Source organism: Phyllostomus discolor, chromosome 12 (assembly GCF_004126475.2).
Source record: "Phyllostomus discolor isolate MPI-MPIP mPhyDis1 chromosome 12, mPhyDis1.pri.v3, whole genome shotgun sequence".
Lineage (NCBI taxonomy): Eukaryota > Metazoa > Chordata > Mammalia > Chiroptera > Phyllostomidae > Phyllostomus > Phyllostomus discolor.
Genome location: NC_040914.2, coordinates 42565284 through 42585055, shown reverse-complemented (window position 1 = coordinate 42585055; position 19772 = coordinate 42565284). Strand labels below are relative to the sequence as shown.

At 57.0% G+C, this 19772-nt stretch overlaps 1 protein-coding gene across 2 annotated transcripts in view; it reads left to right on the top strand.

The window, feature by feature from the left end:
• The window catches only part of PDE8A (phosphodiesterase 8A), an 87811-nt gene that overhangs the window by 49358 nt on the left and 18681 nt on the right, over positions 1 to 19772 (top strand). For both annotated transcript variants that reach the window (XM_036012333.1, XM_028502276.2), the window contains exons 2-11: positions 318 to 371; positions 1733 to 1923; positions 3767 to 3823; positions 4794 to 4848; positions 6203 to 6291; positions 8547 to 8625; positions 10131 to 10268; positions 14774 to 14856; positions 16272 to 16323; positions 16428 to 16470. In XM_036012333.1, the coding sequence (XP_035868226.1) occupies positions 318 to 371; positions 1733 to 1923; positions 3767 to 3823; positions 4794 to 4848; positions 6203 to 6291; positions 8547 to 8625; positions 10131 to 10268; positions 14774 to 14856; positions 16272 to 16323; positions 16428 to 16470 (841 nt within the window). The remainder of the gene's footprint in view (positions 1 to 317; positions 372 to 1732; positions 1924 to 3766; positions 3824 to 4793; positions 4849 to 6202; positions 6292 to 8546; positions 8626 to 10130; positions 10269 to 14773; positions 14857 to 16271; positions 16324 to 16427; positions 16471 to 19772) is intronic.

The window sequence follows — 19772 nt, the reverse complement described above, 5'->3', positions numbered from 1 at the left end:
GGCTGGTGTCCGATCACAGGGCTGGTCAGGTTGTGGTCTCATCTGACTGTCGGCGGAGGGAGGCTGAGCAGCTCACTCACAGCCACACGCGGGCAGGAAGGGAGGACCCGGGACCCCACTCGTTTCACTCCCCTCCTTGCTCTCCACCCGTCCTGGGTTACGAGGAGATTCCCGGGATCTCTCTGTCCAATCACCGCTTGCTCTGCGCCGTTCTTCTCTAGGGTGGCAACCGCACCTTCGCCTGTGGCTCTGGCTAGAGAGAAGATTTTAAGCAAGCTTACATTTTTCTTATATTTAAACAGATCTTTTTCCTACAGGCGACAACTGAAGTGCAATTTGGCCCCATGAAATTTCATCCAGATCAACTCCAGGTAATGATGAACCATGCTGTGGTTTTCTCACGTTGACTTTCTGTAAAGAGGTGGGGAGGGAGAGGATAGTCTTCCATTTCAGGCAGCGTGTCGGTGCTGTAGTTGTGTAGAGGGCGTACTTTTCTTAAACGTGTACGTTGAGGTGTGTGCCGGTGAAGAAGTGCCTGCAACCCACTTTAAAAGGTTCAGCAGTAAAGAAGCGAAGGGATATAATTGTGTGTGTGTGTGTGTGTGTGTGTGTGTGTGTAGGGAGGGGCGGGGGCGGGAGAGCGAGCGAGGGTGGCAAAATGTTAACCACCGATGAAGCCAGGAGAAGGGTCTCCTAGCGTTCATTGTCGTTCACAACTTCTGTAGGTTTGAAATTTTCCAACATGAAAAGAAAAATCGTGTTCTTCCCTACGTTTCTGAATTAGCTCTAACGGCGAAAAATACCTACAAATTGTTTCATCCAAAGTATTAAGACAAAAATAAGCAATTGAAATTCAGTCCCAGAGTTATTTGGTGTTTCCTGCGCACACACACACATGTTCACTATTTCTTTTTTTTACACACGTGGGGAAAGACCGGCAGAGCTGTGCTCTCTTAGTTCTTCGCGTTTGCGCACACAGCTGCACTCAGAGGGACTGAGCGTCGGAGGCAGGGTGTCGGTCAGCTCTGTAGCCTCTCCCATGCCACCCCGGGCCCCAGGAGTCCGTCCGGGCTGAAGGCGGGGGAGCAGTGCTCCCCTGAGCCCGGCTGGGGGCCTGGCTGGGTGGGGGAGGGGCGGCACAGATGTGCCGCCTCTTGCACCGGTGCTGCTGTTCCCGTGTCCCCTAACCGACAGGGCTGCGAGGGTGACTGACATTCCGGTCTGCTTTAAACCTCTTCTCGTAAAATGTAGAGTAATTTTTTTCACCTTGGAGGAATTACATAAAATCTTGAGTCAAAACATTTAAGTACGATATATAAGGCATTAGTATTCTAGGGCCTTGACTGAAGTATTAGCATTCGCCATCAAAGGACTTGCCTGGCTAACTCACTGTTGACTGAAATAAGTGTGTGTGTGGTGTAACTGATTGAGTTTCAGGATGAAGTGCTTGGCCAAGCCTTTGATGGGTTCTGCCAGTGGGTTTAGGAGCAAAAGAAGTGTGTGATCCATTCACTTGGACTTGACTGAGGGCGGATAGAATAGCCCTGACCTCTAGGAGCTGAGTCGTAATGTCCCAGAGTTACGTGTAGGAGAAGCATTTATATCAACAGAGTGTAAGTTCACATCTGTGGACTTGACTTGGGAGTTTTCTGTGGCTTGTTAAGGAGTGAAATTCCAACATCTCTCTCTCTCTTTCTCTTTGTTTTTAAGTGTTTCTGCTTTTTTGGCTCAGGTACTTTTAGTGTTCACCAAAGAGGACAGCCAGTGTCACGGGTTCTGCAAGGCGTGTGAAAAAGCAGGGTTTAAGTGCACGGTCACCAAGGAGGCCCACTCCGTCATGGCCTGTTTCCTGGCCAAACACCACGACATCATCATCATCGACCACCGAAATCCCCGGCAGCTGGACGCAGAGGCGCTGTGCAGGTAAGCCCGGGGCTCAGCCCTGGCAGTCCCACCGGCGTTTGTGGCCATAAGGCAGCCCAGAAACACGTGAAGTTAAGTTCGGCGTCCTTTACTGGCCTTCCGTGCATGTAAAAGGAGCAAGACGTGATTAGATTAGCGCATCACTATTTCTTGGTCTGATCTTTATCTCTTGTTTTGTTTCACTTTGCTTTGCTTAACACGGTAGGAAAGTATGAATGAGGACCGTTGGGTGTTAAGGTGAAACCCAGTATGTAATTAACCTCCACCTGCATATTACTGCCACGAGTAATTTTCCAGATGTTTGAAAATTGTCTTCTAATGTTAGGAGAATGTGCCTTCCTTATAATACTTGCAGAATATCAGCATTAGGAGAGAATTCTGGGTAGCACACATAAATCTAAGAAAAGTAATTTAAAAAAAAATTTCTCTGTTGCTGATGGAAGCAAGGCAAAGTGAAACATTCATTTTTACTTACTAGATTGGGGAAAGACAAATCATAATTTTAATATAAAATTTTATGCATTAATTTTAAGGACATTTAAAAGCTTGACTTTTAGGAGATAGAAGGGATCTGAACTAAGTGTAACAGGGCTTGAAAACTGAGATAACAGGAAGAAGACATGCCCTTAGAAGGCCGTTTGCGTCCCCTGTTCCCTCGGCTGGGGGTGTTCAGGCCTCTGCGCGCTCCTCACTGAAGGCCAGGCGTTCTGCTGCTGCGTGTCCAAATCCGCCAGCCGAGGAGCCCCGCCTCGCAGGTCTCCTCCGTTCTGGGCACGGGCACGGCGTGTTCCGTTGGAGGCACGGAGGTGTGGCTCTTGCCCTGAGGAGCGAAGGCTGTAGTTGGCAGGACGAGGGAGTGATGTCGGCCCAGGCTCCTGCGTGCCCCCGGAGGACGCACGTACCGAGGGCCGCGGGTGCCCGTGTCAGGGAGGGCCCCCCGCAGGGTGCCTGGGGCGAGTCCTGAGGATGAGCGGGAGTCTTGAAGGGAAGAAAGGTGGAGAAAACATCCTGGATAAAGGGAGCAGCACCTGCAGGGACAGGCAGGGTGTCTGGGGCTGCTCGGCTCCTGGCTCTTCTTCAGAGAGACCCGCTTTCTTGCCCAGTGTAGGGCGCGTTGAAAGCACTCTCTAGTGGAGCAGTTTCTTTTCCTTCTCCTACCCCTCCGTGTCACACTTATTTCCGCCCCCTCTGATCTCTTGGCTGTTCCCCATTCCCCAGGCTCCCTGGGACCGTCGAATTGACTGTCTGGTGAGCCTCTCCTCGGCGGGGCAATGTCCATGGTGCAGGGTCTCCTACTGTCTCGGCCAGCCCTCCATTCTTAACCTTTTCTGTCAGGCGTCGATCCTCCTCTTTTAGACGGATGAGAACGTCTTGCACTTCCCAGTTTAGATTTTCTGTCATTACTGGTTTTGCCTACGCTCTGCCGAGGAGTGCGTCTCTGTGCCGCTTAGCGCACGTGGGGAGCCGGCCCCTGCGGTCGCCGTGGGGAACGCGCCTGGAGCAGTGCTGCCTTTGGTCGGCAGAGGCTGGCGGCCGTCTCCTGCGAGCCCGAGGGAGGGGAGTGCCCCGCCCGAGGCGGCTAGGCCAACAGGGAGCGGTGTGCATGGAAGGCGCGTCCTCTCGGTCGGCGGTCACCGTCTCGCTCCGTGGTTGTCGGGGTCCCCTGTCCAGGGTTAGGAGCTTGTCCCCCGATGGCAGAGACCAAGTAGCCAGGAAGGAAGACCCAGAGCGTGAAAGGAGCTTTGGCTCCTCCTCCGGCCTCTCCCCCACCTTTCACTGTTCTACCAAAATTACGTTTTTATTTTTTAAAATTGCTTTAAATTTATTTTTAATTTTTTAATAGGTCTATTAGATCCTCAAAAGTCTCGGAAAACACAGTTATTATTGGCGTAGTACGCAGGTAAGCGTTCATTTCTTTTCCTTTTCGACTTTGAAATTTGTGTGTCCGTGAAGTGCTGGCTCTGTACAGAGGCCTGGAGAGCAGCTCGCAGGCTGTGGCCGCGCAGCCCCTGCCGGCTCGGCCTTTTCTTCCTCGTGCTTTACTCTCTCTGGCTTTGGCAGTGACCTTGGGGTTGGGAGCTTCTACCCTCGTGCTGGGGTTTGTGATTTTGGACTGCCTTCCACTTTAGCAACCAGCGCGGCACTAGGGAATCCCGCTCCCGCCCGTCGGAGTGTGTCCGGGACTGTCTCCCTGGCGCCTTCTGACTCCGCGTGTCTGTCTGTCTGTCTGTCTGTCTAGCTCTATAAATGGGGATGTGAGTTACACATAAACAGAGGTGTCTTAGATTTCACCCTTGCACTGGAAGTAAGGAAAGGATACAATACGTGAGGAGAAGGGCAGTGTTCAAGTAAACGTTTTTAGCTTACGAACGTGCCATCGGCTCACGCCGCGTCGGTCCAGGCGTGCAGCACTAGGCTGCGGCACCTGCACGCGCCGCATCACGCTCGTCGCTGGGGTCGAGCTTCTTCCCACCCCCACGCTGGTGACCCTGTTTGCCTGCCTCACCCTCCCTCGGGGGGTTTAAAAAATAAACAGGCGGTAGAACAAGACAGGAAATGATTTAGTTTAAATTAAAGTGTTTACATATCAAATAGTTTAGTTTAAATTAAAGTGTCTACATGTGGTTACTCCTGCATTTTGACTGTTGATGTAACCTCTATATCTCAGGCATTACTGTGCACGACCAAAAAGCTGTATATGAAACTAAAACAGGAAACTATTCCTGATTTTGTACTTTTGATTTGCATATCCTCTAACTCACCCCAAAGTACTGGTTATGGGACACTCATAGTGCCGTGTAAGCTAGCGGGTGAGCGGTGAGATGTCACTGCTGACCGCCGCCTCCGACGTATGCTGTGTTCCTCTGCAGGGCGGAGCGGGAAGAGCCGTCCGTGCTGCCCCTCATCGCTGCTGGCTTCACGAGGGTAGGTGCCCCGCCTGCGCAGGCATCCCTCGGCACGAGGACATATTTGGTTGTCCTTGTGCCGTGTTACATTTTGATCTGACTTTCTAAGCTGATAACCTAATAATCTGCAACACCTCGCTTTCTCAGTCTCTCAAAACTGTGCCTGAGAAAGTCCCCTTTCATGGCGTGCTCCTGAGCAGTGACCCCGGAGGGCGTGTCGTTATCACGCCTGTTTGTGTACATGCGCCCTTGACGTCGGCTCAGAGACTCAGGGAACAAGGCCACGCAAACACGCCTCCCTTCTCCCCACCCCAGCTCCGGTCTGTTGGTTTCTCCTGGGCCTGGAGGCTGAAGGGGTTGGCCAGCCGGTTGCCAGTGAGCCTTGGGAACTCCTGGCGGAGAGAACCTGTGTGAGGCGGACCCTTGGGGAGATGTGCAGCCCCGGTTCATATCAACGAGGCAGTCAAGAAACCTCAAAACCATGAATTTAGTGTCAAGTGTTCCGGATGGTAGTTCTCCCAGGTGTCTGCCGGAGCCAGTACAGACCGTCCCCAGGGGAAGACCCCTCATCTTTGGCCTCGGAGATTCCCCACAAATCATTGTCAGCAGGCAGCAGGCAGCGCCCGGTCACAGCTGACCCGTGTGCAGGGGGCGGGGCTGCGAGTGAGAACCAGTGCAGAGGTGCAGGAACACACCCTCGTGCTCTCAGGCACTAGACTCCTCGGGTGTGGATTTAAAGCGGTTGAGCTTCTTACATGTAAAGAAATAAAATAGTAAGCTTAGAAATATCTGCAAGGAATAGCAAGCTACGAAAAGTGGCAAAGCGAATTTTAAACAGGACATGATGGAATTTTGAGAAACGAACACATAATAAACGAAAATCTTAAAACTTGAACAGGTCAGAAAAGATTGTCCAGCATGTCGCTCAGAGGTAGAACAATAGAAGAGAAGTGGGAGAGAGGCTAAGCCGAGTGACACTAGAGAGCGCAGGCGCAGCGTGCAGGCGACAGCAGTTCCAGGAGGACGGGAGAGGGAGTGAGCAGAGGAGACGTGTGTGTGAGGAGCGTTTTCCAGAACTGGCGAGAGACTGGTGCGCAGACTCAGAAGCTCCAGCCAGCCAGTTAGTGACGTGCACACAAGTGAGCTTCTCTTCCCCGAAAGCCCTGCGAGGGAAGCATGTTCCAGCCCTATTTTTTTTTTTTTTTTTTTTAAGAAAGCTGTTTTGGTGCCCATCCATTTTCAGCTTTCGTTCCCCATTCACAGTGAGAGATGTGTTTCAGACTCCAGTTACCAGACGGAGACGTCTGTTGAAAAGCACCCTTTTGGCTGACAGGCACCGACACTTAGGGGGCGCGGGTGCTCTCTGTCCGCAGAGGTACGTGGAGAACCCGAGCCTCATGGCCTGCTACAACGAGCTGCTGCAGCTGGAGTTCGGAGAGGTGCGCTCGCAGCTGAAACTCAGGTAACGCCGCCGCTGCAAGGCGAAGGCTTGGTTGGGACAGACGGCTACCTGGGGTGGTGGCGGGGGGCAGGGGGTAACCGACCTCCTGCCGAAACAGGATGGGGTGACGGGGTGGCTCCTCTCCTCACACAGATCTTTGGAGTCGGCCTGGGTGCTGCACCGGTGGACATGTTAGCAACCGGACACTCGGGTTGCAAGGGGGACTCCAAAGTAATAGCGAATGAAAAGCAGGACATGAAAATATGTACACTGAATTCTCTGTTGTGGTTTTTAAGAAAAAATACTTTCAATATACACACACAGCCAACCTTTAAACATTGGTCATCTCTCTGGTGGGTGACATGTTTTCCTTTCTACTTTGTCATTTGCTGTGGATGAAGTTTTCTTAAACTGAAATGGGTGAAAATCTAGCTCCTTGTTAAGCTATCAAGAAAAGCAGAAAAAGTAGTGAAACTATATGAGGTTGGCAGATGAAAAATTGTCAGCCGCTCCCTGCTAAACGCCCACGGGGAGCTAGGCCGCCGCCCCCTTTCCGTGGGGAGCAGAACCGGGGAGCTGGAGGCGATGGCAGAGCTGGTTGTTGTCCAGCCAAGACCCAGAAACAGAGCCCCAGGGAGGTTAACCGGCAGGCAGCCCGGTCCCGCCTCACCCCTGCACCCGCTGGGAGCGCCCTCCTTCCCTTCCTGACTGCACCCGAGTTGAGTTCGGTGAGCTGAGCGTCGCTGCCCCGAGGCCCCAGACTGAAAACCCCACGTCCCCTCCACACTCCCCGCGCTCCGATCACACTCCCGGTCCTCCTCCTTCTGCTTCCCGAGCCTCTGCGGAGTACGCCACTTCGTCTTCCTCCTCGGGCTGCCGTCTTCCCTCACCTGGACCGTGAAACCGTCAGTTAGTTCCCTACACCTAGTCTTGACTCCTGTCCCTTCTCCACGCTGCAGGAACACAGCCCTCCACTTGCGTTTCTGTTCTGCGGTGCCCTCCCTCTGCCTCCAGGGTGAACTCCAAACTCTAAACTATGCCCACGGCTGACCCTCTGTCCTCACCTGTCAACGTGCTCTGCTCCGTCCTCTGTGCGCCAGCTGACAGCCGGAGGGAGGGTCCGTAGTGAGGAGGCCAGGGAAACCTGCAGGGGCAGGAACCGTGGGGTAGGGGTTGGAGGAGGAGAGTCCAGACTTGCTCTCCTGGATATTAAAAGGCACTAAACTGCAGCAAGCAACTGTGAGCTGCAGCTGGACCAGTAAAGTCTAGAAATAGGTGAGTGTATGTCAGATGTCGGTGTGTAATACGCCAGTTTAGTTCAACACAGAAAAAGGCAGACTTTGCAATGAGTACAACTGTGATAACTGGTTAACTGTTTGGAAGGAAAATTAGAGTTATAGCCCAGTCTCACATGCACTCCCCAGATAAACTCTAGTGAGTTAAACTCAGCATGACATAATAGCCGGATTCCATGAAAGAACAGAATCAGATTAGACAACATAAAGATGTTCAGTTTGTCTATAGCTTTAAAAATGCCTTAAATAATGTTAAAAATTTAGACAACTAGGGAACCCAAACTGGGAAAAATTCATTCCCAGTCGATGTTTCTCTCCTGCCGGGCACTGCTGCCCCCCTCCGCCCCGCCCCCCCCACTGCCTTCCTCTCTGTAAAATCAATACAAGCACCCTCGGGTGAGGATTAAAAATAAAAGTGTTTCAAACACCAGGGACGTGGGAGAATGCCCGTGAAGTAAGGCTACGTGAGCAAAGCAGAGGATAAAGCTAGTCACCCCGCCGATCCCAACCTTGGAAAAGCACTTGTTTAAAACAATGGTCCCTGGTGACTGGCAGCCTCTTTTCTGCCGGGCTCTGTGCGGGGTTCTTGGCTCTGTTTCCCTCGTGTGGTCCCTCACAAGGATTCTTCAGGTGGGGGGAAGGGAGACTTGGGGAGCGTCAGTCTCGTGCCGGGGGTCCCACAGCCAGGGAAGGGCCGTGACTCGAACCCTGGAGTGTGTTCCACCCGCGCCCCCTGCTCGTCAGACGGGAAGGAAGGGCACCAAGGTGTGCCTGTCCTGGCCAGTAGTGGTGTGGGGGGAGGAGGTCATCTCTTGTTTATGCCTTTCAATATTTCCTCCCCTCTTTTTTTGGATTAGGATTTGTTACCTTTATCAGCAAACAAAAAGTACTTTTATGCAAGTTAATGTTTTACCCCGGGATTGTATTAGATTTCGTAGTACTTACATTAATCTGTCCTTTTTTTCCCTCCTAACCATAAAGGGCTTGTAACTCAGTATTCACTGCATTAGAGAAAAGTCAAGAAGCAATTGAAATTATAAGTGAAGACCACATTATACAGGTTTGTTACTTTGGAAGTTCTGTCGTTCTGGTCTGCTGTGTTCTCATTTTTAGGCTTGAACCCTTCCAATATGATGTATTTGTCTTTCTGAAGTTCAAGAGACCAGTTTTCTCCCTAGAGGGTTATCAGAACAAAGTCTTTAAAATGTGTAACTTACAGTAAGTCCCCTATAAGTAAGAAAAGGTACTAATTACTTTTTTGTTTAAGGAGAGACTTTTTATCCGGAAGGATTATTCCCAGCAGGGGGCAGAGGGGGACGGTGGCACAAGGGAAGAGGCTTGGACCACAGGTCTGCGGGTTCTCGCCTTTCTCACTGTTTTCGAAGGTAGTTTACACCTGAGGAAATTTAGTAGAAACTACCCAAAACTTCAAAAACAGCCTGGTGATTACTGAACAAATCACCCGTTATTAGCAAAGTGGGTTTAGGTCAGTGACCGGGGACAACAGGCTTGTGCATTTGGGTAACACCGAGAGGGAGGGGCCGTGCCGGAGAAATGTCCCTTTTGTCTGCGCACAGCTGCACTTGGGCTGACGCCTGAGCACCCAGGCCTTCCCGCCGGTGCAACTTGTGACTCTCCCGTAAAGAGCTGACGTGCGCCTTCCGCAGCTGGTGCCCGGAGAGGCAGCACGGCCGGCGGGGGCCCTGGCTCGGTGTCTGGCAGGCCTCGCCCCGGCCCCTTCCCGGTGAGCGTCTTTGGGAGGGTTACGCATCTGCCCTGTCATCTGTGCAAATGGGAGGACGTTAGTGCCACCGACAGCCTACCTTTCGTCAGGGTGTCCTGAGGACTCAGTGAGTTAATGTGTGTGAAGTGCTTGCTATAGTGCCTGCCAAGGAAAAGAGACAGTTTCGAGTATTGTTTTGTCGTTGTTATTATTATTATTATTAGCAGCACACCCATAGCTTTCCCATACATTTTCTTCTCATCTTCTGGGCCTGTCTGAAGGGTAACCACAAAGCCTCAGGCTTGCACACACACTTCCTAGCTCACAGCCTGCTTCCCAAGTTCGCTCTCCACTCGCCTCACGTGAGAGAGGCCAGACAGACGTTTCCGTCCCACCAAACAGACGCGCAGTTGGAGACTCCGAGGGGCCGAGGGGCCCACGGGCGCAGAGTCTGGGCGTTTCAGATGCCACTCCGGTGCCTTATTCCACTGCGTGTCATACCAACAGCCCCTGGCCTGTCTCCACGGGCCCCTCCCTCGCTGGTGTCTCAGTGGGAGGGGCCTGCTACTCCGGGCAGCCTCAAGGGCACTGCAGAGAGCCAGCCCCTCCGGGCTGCACAGGGCAGAGGCTTCTCAGGACTCTGGGGGCGTGGGGGGTAGGGGGGTGGGGGGGCTGTTCTGGGGCTGCGCTCTCGCCGCTTCAGAACCGCGTGGTGAGCTCCAGGCTCCTGGGCTTTGGCGGGGAAACCTGGTGGCGTCGGGAACAGTCTTTATCGTCCTTTTTTCAAAACTTATTCTAATTCACCAGATGCTTTTTTTTTTTTTTTTTTTTTGCCTCCCCAGTATGCAAATCCTGCATTTGAAACAACAATGGGCTATAAATCAGGTGACTTGATAGGGAAGGAGTTAGCAGAAGTGCCTATAAATGAAAAAAAGGCGGACTTGCTCGACACTATAAATTCGTGCATCAGGACGGGGAAGGTAAGTGAGAGGTTAGTACCTTTTTTGCTTTCACATAACAGGGATGGAAGGAAGGAGACTTAGCGTTCCTTGCACATTGCCCATGCCAGGTAGTCTCAGTCGTACTCCTCCCGGCAGGGCAGGAGAGCAGTGTAGTGGTGGTTTCCCTGTTGTTCCCATTTTACAGATGAGGAAACTGAGGCCAAGAAACTGTATAATGTGATCAGCCAGTAATCAGAGCCACTTTCATTGACACTTACAGTCATTGTTTTCATCTTTGTAATAACTAAGTTTATCTTCTCTAACAGTTGATCTAAGTGGCGGGTATGGGCAGATGGTCCGGGTGAAGGGTCGCCGCTGAGGAGCACATTCTCAGGACACCCCCCAGCCCAGCAGTTCTCTGGGCCCCGTTCCCTTGTGCAGCGTTTTTTAAAAATGTGTCCCGTATGCCAGGTGCTCTGCTGGGGCCTGGTTTAGCAAGGAGACGAGAACGCTGAGGCCCACCTTAGAGAGCTCACATTCCAGGGAGCCAGACAGACAGTAGAAGGGGCCGCTGCTCGGGCGTGTGAGGAGCCCCGTGAGCACGGCGCTGGAGGGCGGACAGAGGGAAGGCCGGCCGGCCTGCGAGAGACTTTCCCTCTCTGAGCAGGGGCTTCTGACGTTGTTCCTAGGTTTTACAATATGAGCAGAAGGAGAACGCTCCTGCTTTTCATAGACAGTTTTCCTGCTGGGCTCACCTAACCCTTTGGAAGCTGGGTAGGGACTGTTGATGTGATTACTGAATGAAGTGGGGAGACGGGTGACCTGCTTTCCTGCTCACTGCGGGGGCCCCCGTGGGAGCGGCACCCTTGCCCCTGTGGCCAGTGCTGCCCACCGCAGAAAAGAGCAGTCTGCCGTGGGGCCCAGGCGCCTTGCGAAGCTCATGCCCCACGTGCTTGGGCCCCTCAGAGACACCGTGAGTGGGTGCATGTCCCTCTGCTTTCCCGTGGCTCCGAGCACACGGTGGTGGTTTCTTACTAGAAAAAGAGAAGAGACGTCTGAGGTGGATGGAGGGGCACTCGGGTGTCAGGCACACTGCCCAGGTGAGAGCCGGTGTTCCGGCCCCGCTTGAGCAGGGCGTCCTCAGAAGCGAGGTACAGGGCAGCCATCGCCCAAGACCCGGCAGCTGGGAGGGGGCTTTGCCGTGGCCTTCCCAGTCCTGGCACGTAGTAGGCCCTGGGCTGCCCCTGGTTGGCCTGCGGGGCCGTTGTGAGTGTCATCCAGGCGGCAGCCAGCAGTGCTGGCCCTGGTGCGCTTTGATCTGACGATGGTTACACTCAGGCGGCCAGCAGGGGTGCAGAGGGCCCCGCGGTGGGTGAGCTGTTGGCCCGGGTCTTCTGGGTCCAGGCAAACAGCGTAACCCCTTCTGGCGCCCGAGTTATGCTGCCGGGCACCAGGGACAGGTACGAAGGGCCTCGAACTCGCACAGCAGGAGACGTGCTCTCTAAGCTCCGTGTTGACCGTGAGCAGGGCGTCTGGAGATGACCGTACTTCTGACCTCTGTAGCACTTTATTTCAAAGAGGAGCCTGGTCCTTTTGTGTGTGCTTAGAGCTCCCAGGGAGAGAGAAGAAGCAGCCACTTGTCCTAAGTCAGTGGCCCACCTGTTGTCCGGCAGGGCTGCAGCAGGATGGGGCGCGTGGCTGGGCAAGCTCTGCAGGTGAGAGAATGCGCAGCCTCTCCAGTGGCGTCTCCCCAGGGGAATCGGGGCCCCGGGGCCCCGGGCCAGTGGTACCCTGGTCGGTGGGGAGCGTTCAGACATGCGCTGGAAACCCGGCCGAGGCGTAAGAAGGGGTTAGGGGATGGGTGGGGGCTCTCAAGTGTCAGACTCCAGGGCTGCCCGGTCAGACAGCCCTGGGGGCAGAGGACGGGTTCTGACGGTCAAGCGGAGAGTGCTGCAGACGCCGCCTCTCCACACCCCTCTGCCCGCTGTCCTCGGCTGGCGGCTCCGGTGTGGGGGCTGAGACGGGGGGGCCTTCGTTTTCGGGCCGCACCCTCACGCCACCCCGGGCCCCATGCGTGTGCTCTGGCCTCGCCTCCCCTGCCCCCCCCAGACTTCTCCATCAGGGCCGTAGGACCCAGCCCCCCACCTTCTCCGACACCTGGGCCTCCACCGCTCTTCTCTGTCAGAGAGCGTGAGGTTTTGCCTCAGAAACCGGCCTTGCAGGCGCTGAGTGGCTGCGGGCTGCTGGACGCCCACCCGGGACATGGCAGGTGGCTGAGGGGCCCGTATCCTCTCTCGGCTGTTACCCCCGGGGCCCCGGGGGGGCTCTGTGCTTCCCTCCCCCACGGGTGGATCCCCGTCTTCTCCACCTCTCCGTCTGTGCCCTCTGAGCTCACCTGGGCTCTGCGTCCCCCGCTGTGTTCCCCAGGCCTCTTCTGCCCGAGAGTGGAAGCGAGGCTGTTCTCCGACTGTTTCCCGCAGGCAAGCGCCGTGCTAGCCCTGGGGGTGGGCGGCGGCGGGGGCGGCGGTTTAATTAGGGCGATGAGCACCGAGCAGGGGCCGTCCCAACAGTCGGAGAAGCCCGGCGAGCTGCCGAGCCCACCCCGGAGCAGAGGGCGGTGCGGCCCCTCGTGCAGTTGAGAGGGGAGCACTGTGGGGGTCGGGGGGGTGGGGAGCCCCGTGCAGAGCCCTGCGAGAGCAGCAGCCCTTGTGGAGCTCCGCCGAGCGCCAGGGCCCCGCGTGCCGTTCATGTGCGTTTACCCTGCCGGGTGGCACCTTCCCGAGGGCATTCTGTGGCAGAGCTTGGTTATTCTCAGGAGCTAAAACCCAAGAATTCTGATAGGTCAGCATTTAAAAATATACTTTGGATAAGAAAGATGACCTGTGACAAGTAGCTATTTCTTGTTTCCGCTGGTGACCGGAAAGCGCGCAGGCCGCTCTGTTGCCCCAGCGAAGTCGCTGCGACTCGCCCTGCTCTGCGGGCTGGGCTGCGCGGCTGTGGCCGGGGCCGGCAGCTGCCCCGTCTGTGCCGGAGGGACGGGAGGAAGTCCTGAAAGTGTCCTTCAGGTGCGGGTTGACTGGTCGGATCGGGCTCTCGTCGTTCTCCCACTGGTTTTCAAACCCACCAGCTCTTTAAGGGAGCACCCACACCCCGTACCGTGTGCCCGTCTGAGGCACGCAGTTCAGTGCTGCTTCGCTCCCGTGCCCAGGCACACGCCGCCACGGCCGGTCGCCCAGCCGTCTCTGGGCGGGGAGCCTGAGCGGCGCCCTGTCCGCCAGGGTAGGCACACGGACACGGAGAACGGGAGTGCATTTCTGCCCGGGACCCCCGTGTGGGCCTTGCCTGTTTCTGCCGTGCCAGCCGCCCCCGAGAACTTGGCAGCACCCGCACCTCCCTCCTGCCCCTGGGCAGGTGAGCGCCGAGCTGGGCTCTCCGGCTCCTTTGAACTCGGTGCTTCGTGGGTGCGTGGTGTTTTCAGAAGCACGCCAGGGAGCATCATCGGTCACCGTCCTCTGCTCTGTGGGCGTCTGGTTTCTCCGGGATCCCCTTCTCCAGAGGAGTCTGGGGACGAGCTTGTACCATTGGCTGTTGCATGCAGGCTGCCACGCCCCAAGCTGGGAGCCTTCGGGACCGACCTTCTCGAAGGGTCTGGGCAGGAGACTCGAGCTGAGCCACCCAGGCTGCTGTGGGGGGGCGTGGCTCAAGTCCTGTGGGGCTCCTGACGGCCAAGGAGGGCTTGCAGCACCCTGTGAGCTGTGTCCCGCAGTGGTGGGCTTCAGGGGTCGTCACAGCCCGAGGACCCTTGGTGACTGGGGGAGGAATTCAGAACCTTTGAGGTGGTAACAGACGCAGGCTTCTCCCAGGCCCCTCCCACCGCCTCAAGAGCAGGACACCACTGCAGCCCCGTCCTGCACGCGGCTGCTCCTGAGGCTGCTGTCCGCTGGGGAAGAACGCCCCTGTTTTGTCTGGCCTGAGAGCACAGCCGGTGCCGTGGCAGCCCTGCATTTTAAGGTCTCACCTCCAAGTTCTGCCTGAGCCCGGTCCTGGCCGTCCCCTCCTCATCCCCACCCAGACGCAGAGGGTCCGAAAGCCACCCCCGACCCAGATGGTGGTAGCGGCCCAGCGTGCTAGTGGCCACAGAGTGTTCCCTTCTCTGCCTCGTCCTGGTCTTCCCTCCCAAATGCAGGGCCAGGGGCCACACGCTCCTCACCCCACTCTAGCAGGTGGGAGCCGTGAGGGGACGGGCCTGTGCGGTGAAGTGAGGGGGCGCGCTCCCCTCACGGGCCAGGGGCCTCTTCTGCCAGCAGACGGGACACATGTCCCCACTCAGACCGTGGTGACCAGCTTCTGTCAGCAGCCAGGAGGCGGTGGGCTTGGGAGGGTGAGCAAGAATCGTCAGGTTGCCCAAAATTGTGTGTGGGGCTGAGACATCTTTTAGGCCAATCACTTGAGCAGCGGGACATGGAGCGGAACCAGGAGCGGAAAATGTCCTTGGACTCGTGTTTTGCACACAAAGTATAACGATGCCTCCGTTCCATTTGTAGGAGTGGCAAGGAGTGTACTACGCCAGAAACGGGGACAACACGCAGCAGAACGTGAAGATAGTGCCTGTCGTCGGTCAGGGGGGGTAAGTGGGGGCGGGCGCTCCAGGCAGCACGCCGCGGCTGGCTCATCGCAGCACGCGCTCCGAGCGCTTGGGCACGTGCGGAGCTGCACGCGGAAGTTCTAAAGAAAGACTCGAAATAGGTCAGGCGTCCCCAGAGCAGGGCCTTCCGGGGCGGCCTCCTCGTGCCTGCGGCCTGGCCCTCCAGGGCCCAGACGCTCCTGCCGATGCTGCAGGCGCACAGGGGCGCACCCCGGCACTGGCAGGCCCCTCCGGGAAGCCGTGCGGCCAGAACACCGCCTGATGGGCTCCCCACGCGTGCAGGACTGCCATCTGATCTGGTAGCCTGTGCGTTACTTCTGCGCAGACTTACCAAGTTAAATCAACAGATTTCAAATGCTGTCATTTATGGAAACTCTCACGTAAAACAGACGTGACTACACGTTGCAAAGCAGGGTATCAGGAGCCTCAAAATCCCCTGCGGTTTTTCTCAGAATCTGTGTTAAGTCATATAGGACAATGGGAAAGTGTGACTGTTACAGAACACCCAGCAGTAAAACGCGCAGCCATTAGAAAGGATAGGAAGGTAAATTACCGAGAAAAATGCTGGTGACAAGTGCAAAAGTCCAAATGTAGAACCACACCTGGCGTGTGGTCTCGGCCACGCACATGGAGGAAGGAAAAGGGAAGAGGAGGCTGTGAGTGGTGGTCCTCGCACCTGCGTCTCTCGGCACCTGCGGGACAGCCCTTCATTTCGTCCTCACCACCGCCTCCACCTTCCACATCAGGAGACTGAGGCCGGGTGGTGCCGTCCCTGGTCCCGGGTCCGGCTGCCAGGGCTGGGCGGAGCCAGGCCGAGGCCTCTGCGCCAGTTGGCAGTGGCCTTAGGGGGACAGGTCTGTGTGGGCTCTCTGTTCTGAGTCTTTGCCTTCTTATGTCCTTTCCTCATTTCTTTTGTGATGAGTATACAGGGGTTAATTATCAGGGGGAAATGGGGGGGAATCAAAGGAGCAGTAAGGGAGGAGAGTCTGCAGCGTCTGAGATCAGCCCTGGTGGCTTCGCCACCCGCCCCCAGCTGGCTGAGGGCCCCGGTGCGGAGTGCAGGCGTGCAGGCTTCTGGTGGGTTAACGCACAGTGCGAGTTTAAACACATAGCTGTTCTTTATTGTATGTGATGATGACTTGGAAGGATTTTGTTGTTTTTGCTGAAGAGTCAACTTCTTTTCAGTAGACGCCGCAGGGTGAGTGTAGACACTTTGTTACTGGCGGTCTTGGCCACAAACCAGACGCGTGTTTTCCTCAGAGAACTTTGTGAAAGATCAATGAATGCTCTTTTGACAATGAAAAGAATAGCTACGTACCCATCACAACAGAGAGTCAGGAGGTATCCACCAGAACAGACAGTCGGGAGAGCAATAATGCCTTGTTTTCTACTTGCAGAAAAATTAGACACTATGTGTCCATTATCAGAGTGTGCAGTGGCAACAACAAGGTACGTAAGGGACCTCTCGGGGCCCTCCGGCTGCCCCCCAGCAAGATTCCTCCTACTGCATTCCTAGGCAATCAGAACTAATGGCTTTTAACATTTATTTTTAGGCTGAGAAAATAGCTGAATGTGTTCATTCTGACACTCACACAGGTATGATGTTCCATATTCATTCTTAGGGTCCACTGAGCGTTTAAAAAAAAGGAAATGAAAACAGCCCTTACTCGGACTGCTTCCTGGGGCCCGGCAGCACCTCCCCCCCAGCTCCGCGGGCTGGCCTGTGAGTCGGAGCCCTGAGCACGGGAGGGTGTCCTGGCAGGTGTCCCCGGGGGAGAGAACGGGTCGCCCCGAGCGTGTGAACTCGCGTGGAAGCGTGTTCAGTGGAGTGTGGTCTGCCGGCCCCGTGGGTGCCGCGAGGGGCAGGAGTGCTGGGTGTCGGGCTACTGGACGTTGTGAGCAGGGGCGTCTGCGCCTGGCAGTGGTCACCGCCAGCCCGCAGGGAGGGGCCAGGCGCCTTCACACTCGCCCTGCCCGGCACCTGTCTCCCATGCCTCAGGCCCCATCTGCCCCTCCGCTCTGCGTGACTGCAGACGGTCCAGGGGGGGACTGGGTTCCTCTCCTCAGCTGAGGGGACTGAGGAGACCGGTGTTCCGCCGCAGTGGGTAGCACATCTGCTCCCCCCCGGAACGTCGCCCTCGCGTGTTCTGAGCCAGTGCTGCGTGCAGGCTCCGTGCCGAGTGTTGAACCGAAGCCTCGTAGCAGCCCGATGGGTGGGCACGTGGTAGATGAGGCTCCCTTTCTGCAGAGAAGGAGACGGGAAGGCTGACCTGTTTGCCCACGGACAGGACATCCGTCTAGGCAGTGGTGGGCTGGCGCCCAGTCCAAGCAGCCGGCTCCAGCAGCCTGGAGCACCTGCTGGGGCGGTTCTCCTGGGGGCCCGGAGAGCGGGCGGGGCTTTCTTGTGAAGAGAAGAGGCAGGTTGATACCGAGGGGCACGTGGGGACAGATCGGTAGTGAGTGACAAAGGAGCAGGGCTGTCAGGGCGCCTCCGAGGAGGAGAGGAAGGTCCCAGATGGGGAGAGGTAGCTTTGAATAACGAGGGCGTGGAAGGAAAGCATCCCAGAAAGGAAAACAGGCTCAGAAGAGGGGAAGGTGCCAAGCGTGTTCTAGAAAGATCAGGGATGAACTCTCACTGGCACGCGGGATGCTGGGGGGCAGGTGACGGTTTCCCTCTGCAGGCAGCGGAGCCTGAGGGTGTGGGAGCCTCAGAGAGCATGGCATCTGAGCTCGGAGAAGCTAGAGCGTGTGTGGGACACGGATTCTGTGGGGGGGGAGGCCAGGGGCGGGAACAACAGCCGGGGGCAGAATCAGGTGGAGATGGTAGGAAGGAGGGGTTGAGGGGGCAAAAGGGAAGACGTGAGGGACCCGGGTGAGGAGAGCAAGCGAGAGCCATCCTGAGTTGTGCAGCCTGGACGGGAGCGGCGCGTGGCGATCTGGCTGGGGGGGATGACCGTGGCAGGCCGGGCTCGCGTGTTCCCTCATGTAACAGTTTGTTCTGCAGAGCGTTGTCCAGGGCCCGCGGGTGCCGCAGCCCGTGTCTCTGTGTGCCGCCCGCAGAGAGGCTGGGGCTGGGGGTGCACGTTCGGTGTCAGCAAGGCAGCAGCAGGGAGCGCAGGTGTGGACGTGATGAGACGGCGGGGATGACGAAGGGGCGTGGACACGGAGGTGACCCAGGAGGCGGCGGCAGGAAAAGGCGGGGGGAGGCAGATTCCTGGAGGTGTGCACTCGGGTCACAGGGAGCGGGAACCAGCTGGGTGGCCCTGGGTCAGGGAGGGGAGAATGGGGACGCACCGACTGTGGTCAGGGCCAAGCCGCGTGGAGGGGAGAGGGGGGGGAGAGCAGGGCCACACTCGGCCTTGGCATCCGAGAGCTGGTCAGTGACGCGGAGAAGCTCAGGCTCAGGAGCCAGCGGCAGGGGCGGGGGTCGAAGGGCGGGGGTGGAGGCTGCCAGCACAGGTCCAGCGCGGCCGCAGCCTTACACCACAAGGCCAGGCAGTGCCTTTGCCTGGGTTTTTAAAAAGTGTTTAGACCAGCCCTGCGAGGTGCACGTGGCTGTCACTGGCGTTTCTTCAGTGCAGAGGGAGACGCTGGGGTTCGGGAGAGTCGAAGGACAGCCCAGAGCCGGGCAGCCAGGAAGCCGCAGAGCCGGGACTGGGAGGCAGAACCAGGGACACGGTCACGGCAGAGGTCCACTGGGGAGGAATCCCCCAGACCGCAGGTGTGCTGGGCCTCTGTTGGTCCCCGAGCTCATGCCCAGCTGGACGAGCTGCGGGCTGTCTGTGCAGTTGCCGTCTGCCTTGGCCACTAGCCGGCTTTATGTCCGAAAGACTCAGCTGATCTTGCTTTGGAAGTCCTTGGTTCCACACCACAAAAATCAGTTCTGAAGAAAAAAAGGAGTTTTCTAGAAGCAAATGGGGTGGCCCACAGGTTGGACAGGAGAGCTGCACTATTCTGAAAAAAAGAACAGGAACCGAGGGAAGCCGGAAGACTGTTCCCGCTGCCCTAGGAACAGCGTGGTGGGGGCCTGCCCCCCCCCCCGCCCCCCCCGGTGGCACCCCCAGCTCTGCTGAGGCCCGGCGAAGGGAGCCGCCACTGCACAGACGGCTCCTCCCACGGCCTCGCTCCTGCACCCCACTCGCTCGGGCACAGGCTCTCGGCTGGCAGCTCGCAGGTTCCTGGCCTCCCCTTCTGCAGTGGGAGTCCCGGGAAAGGGAGCTCAGGTTCTGGGTGTCGGAAAAGGAGCAGATTCCCGGCACATGTCCCGTGTTACCCGTCCTATGTGGTTTTCACATCGTACTGTCCCACCAAAGGCCAGGGTCACTCCGTGGGACAGGAGTCTGGGCTGTAAACCCCGAGTGGGTCTGGGCCGGGCCGGGCCTCGGGCACACGGCCGTGGTGAATGTGGAGCACACCGTCCAAGGCCGGCGGGACAATCTGAATGCGCCCTGCTTGGTGGAGCCACACAGGGAGGGGCGGGGGTGGGGCGGGGCAGGGGGGGGGGGGCTTCCCAGGGACGGTGCTGGCGGAAATGGTGTCGGACAGGAACCCAAGGAGCATCCGAGGAGCATCGTGGTGGGAGGGAGAGTCACTTCACAATGTTACGTAGAGATTAGACGGGCTCGGTCTCCCTCCGTTCCCGCCACAGCCCCGTCCTCGGACACACGCCGCTTGCTTCTCTCCAGCTGCACTCCGCTCCGTCTGCACCAGCTGTTTCCTTGCCTCTTAGCTTACCCCCGCTCTGCCGCTCCCCCAGACCAGAGTCACTTCCTCCTTGGGGCTCCCTCTGTGCCCCAAAATCACTGCTGCAACTCTGAGTTCCCCGCCCTCGTGCCCTGGACCAAACCTTTTCCACTTCGCATCCCTGGCGCCTGGCGTGGGGACATGGTAGCCCCCAG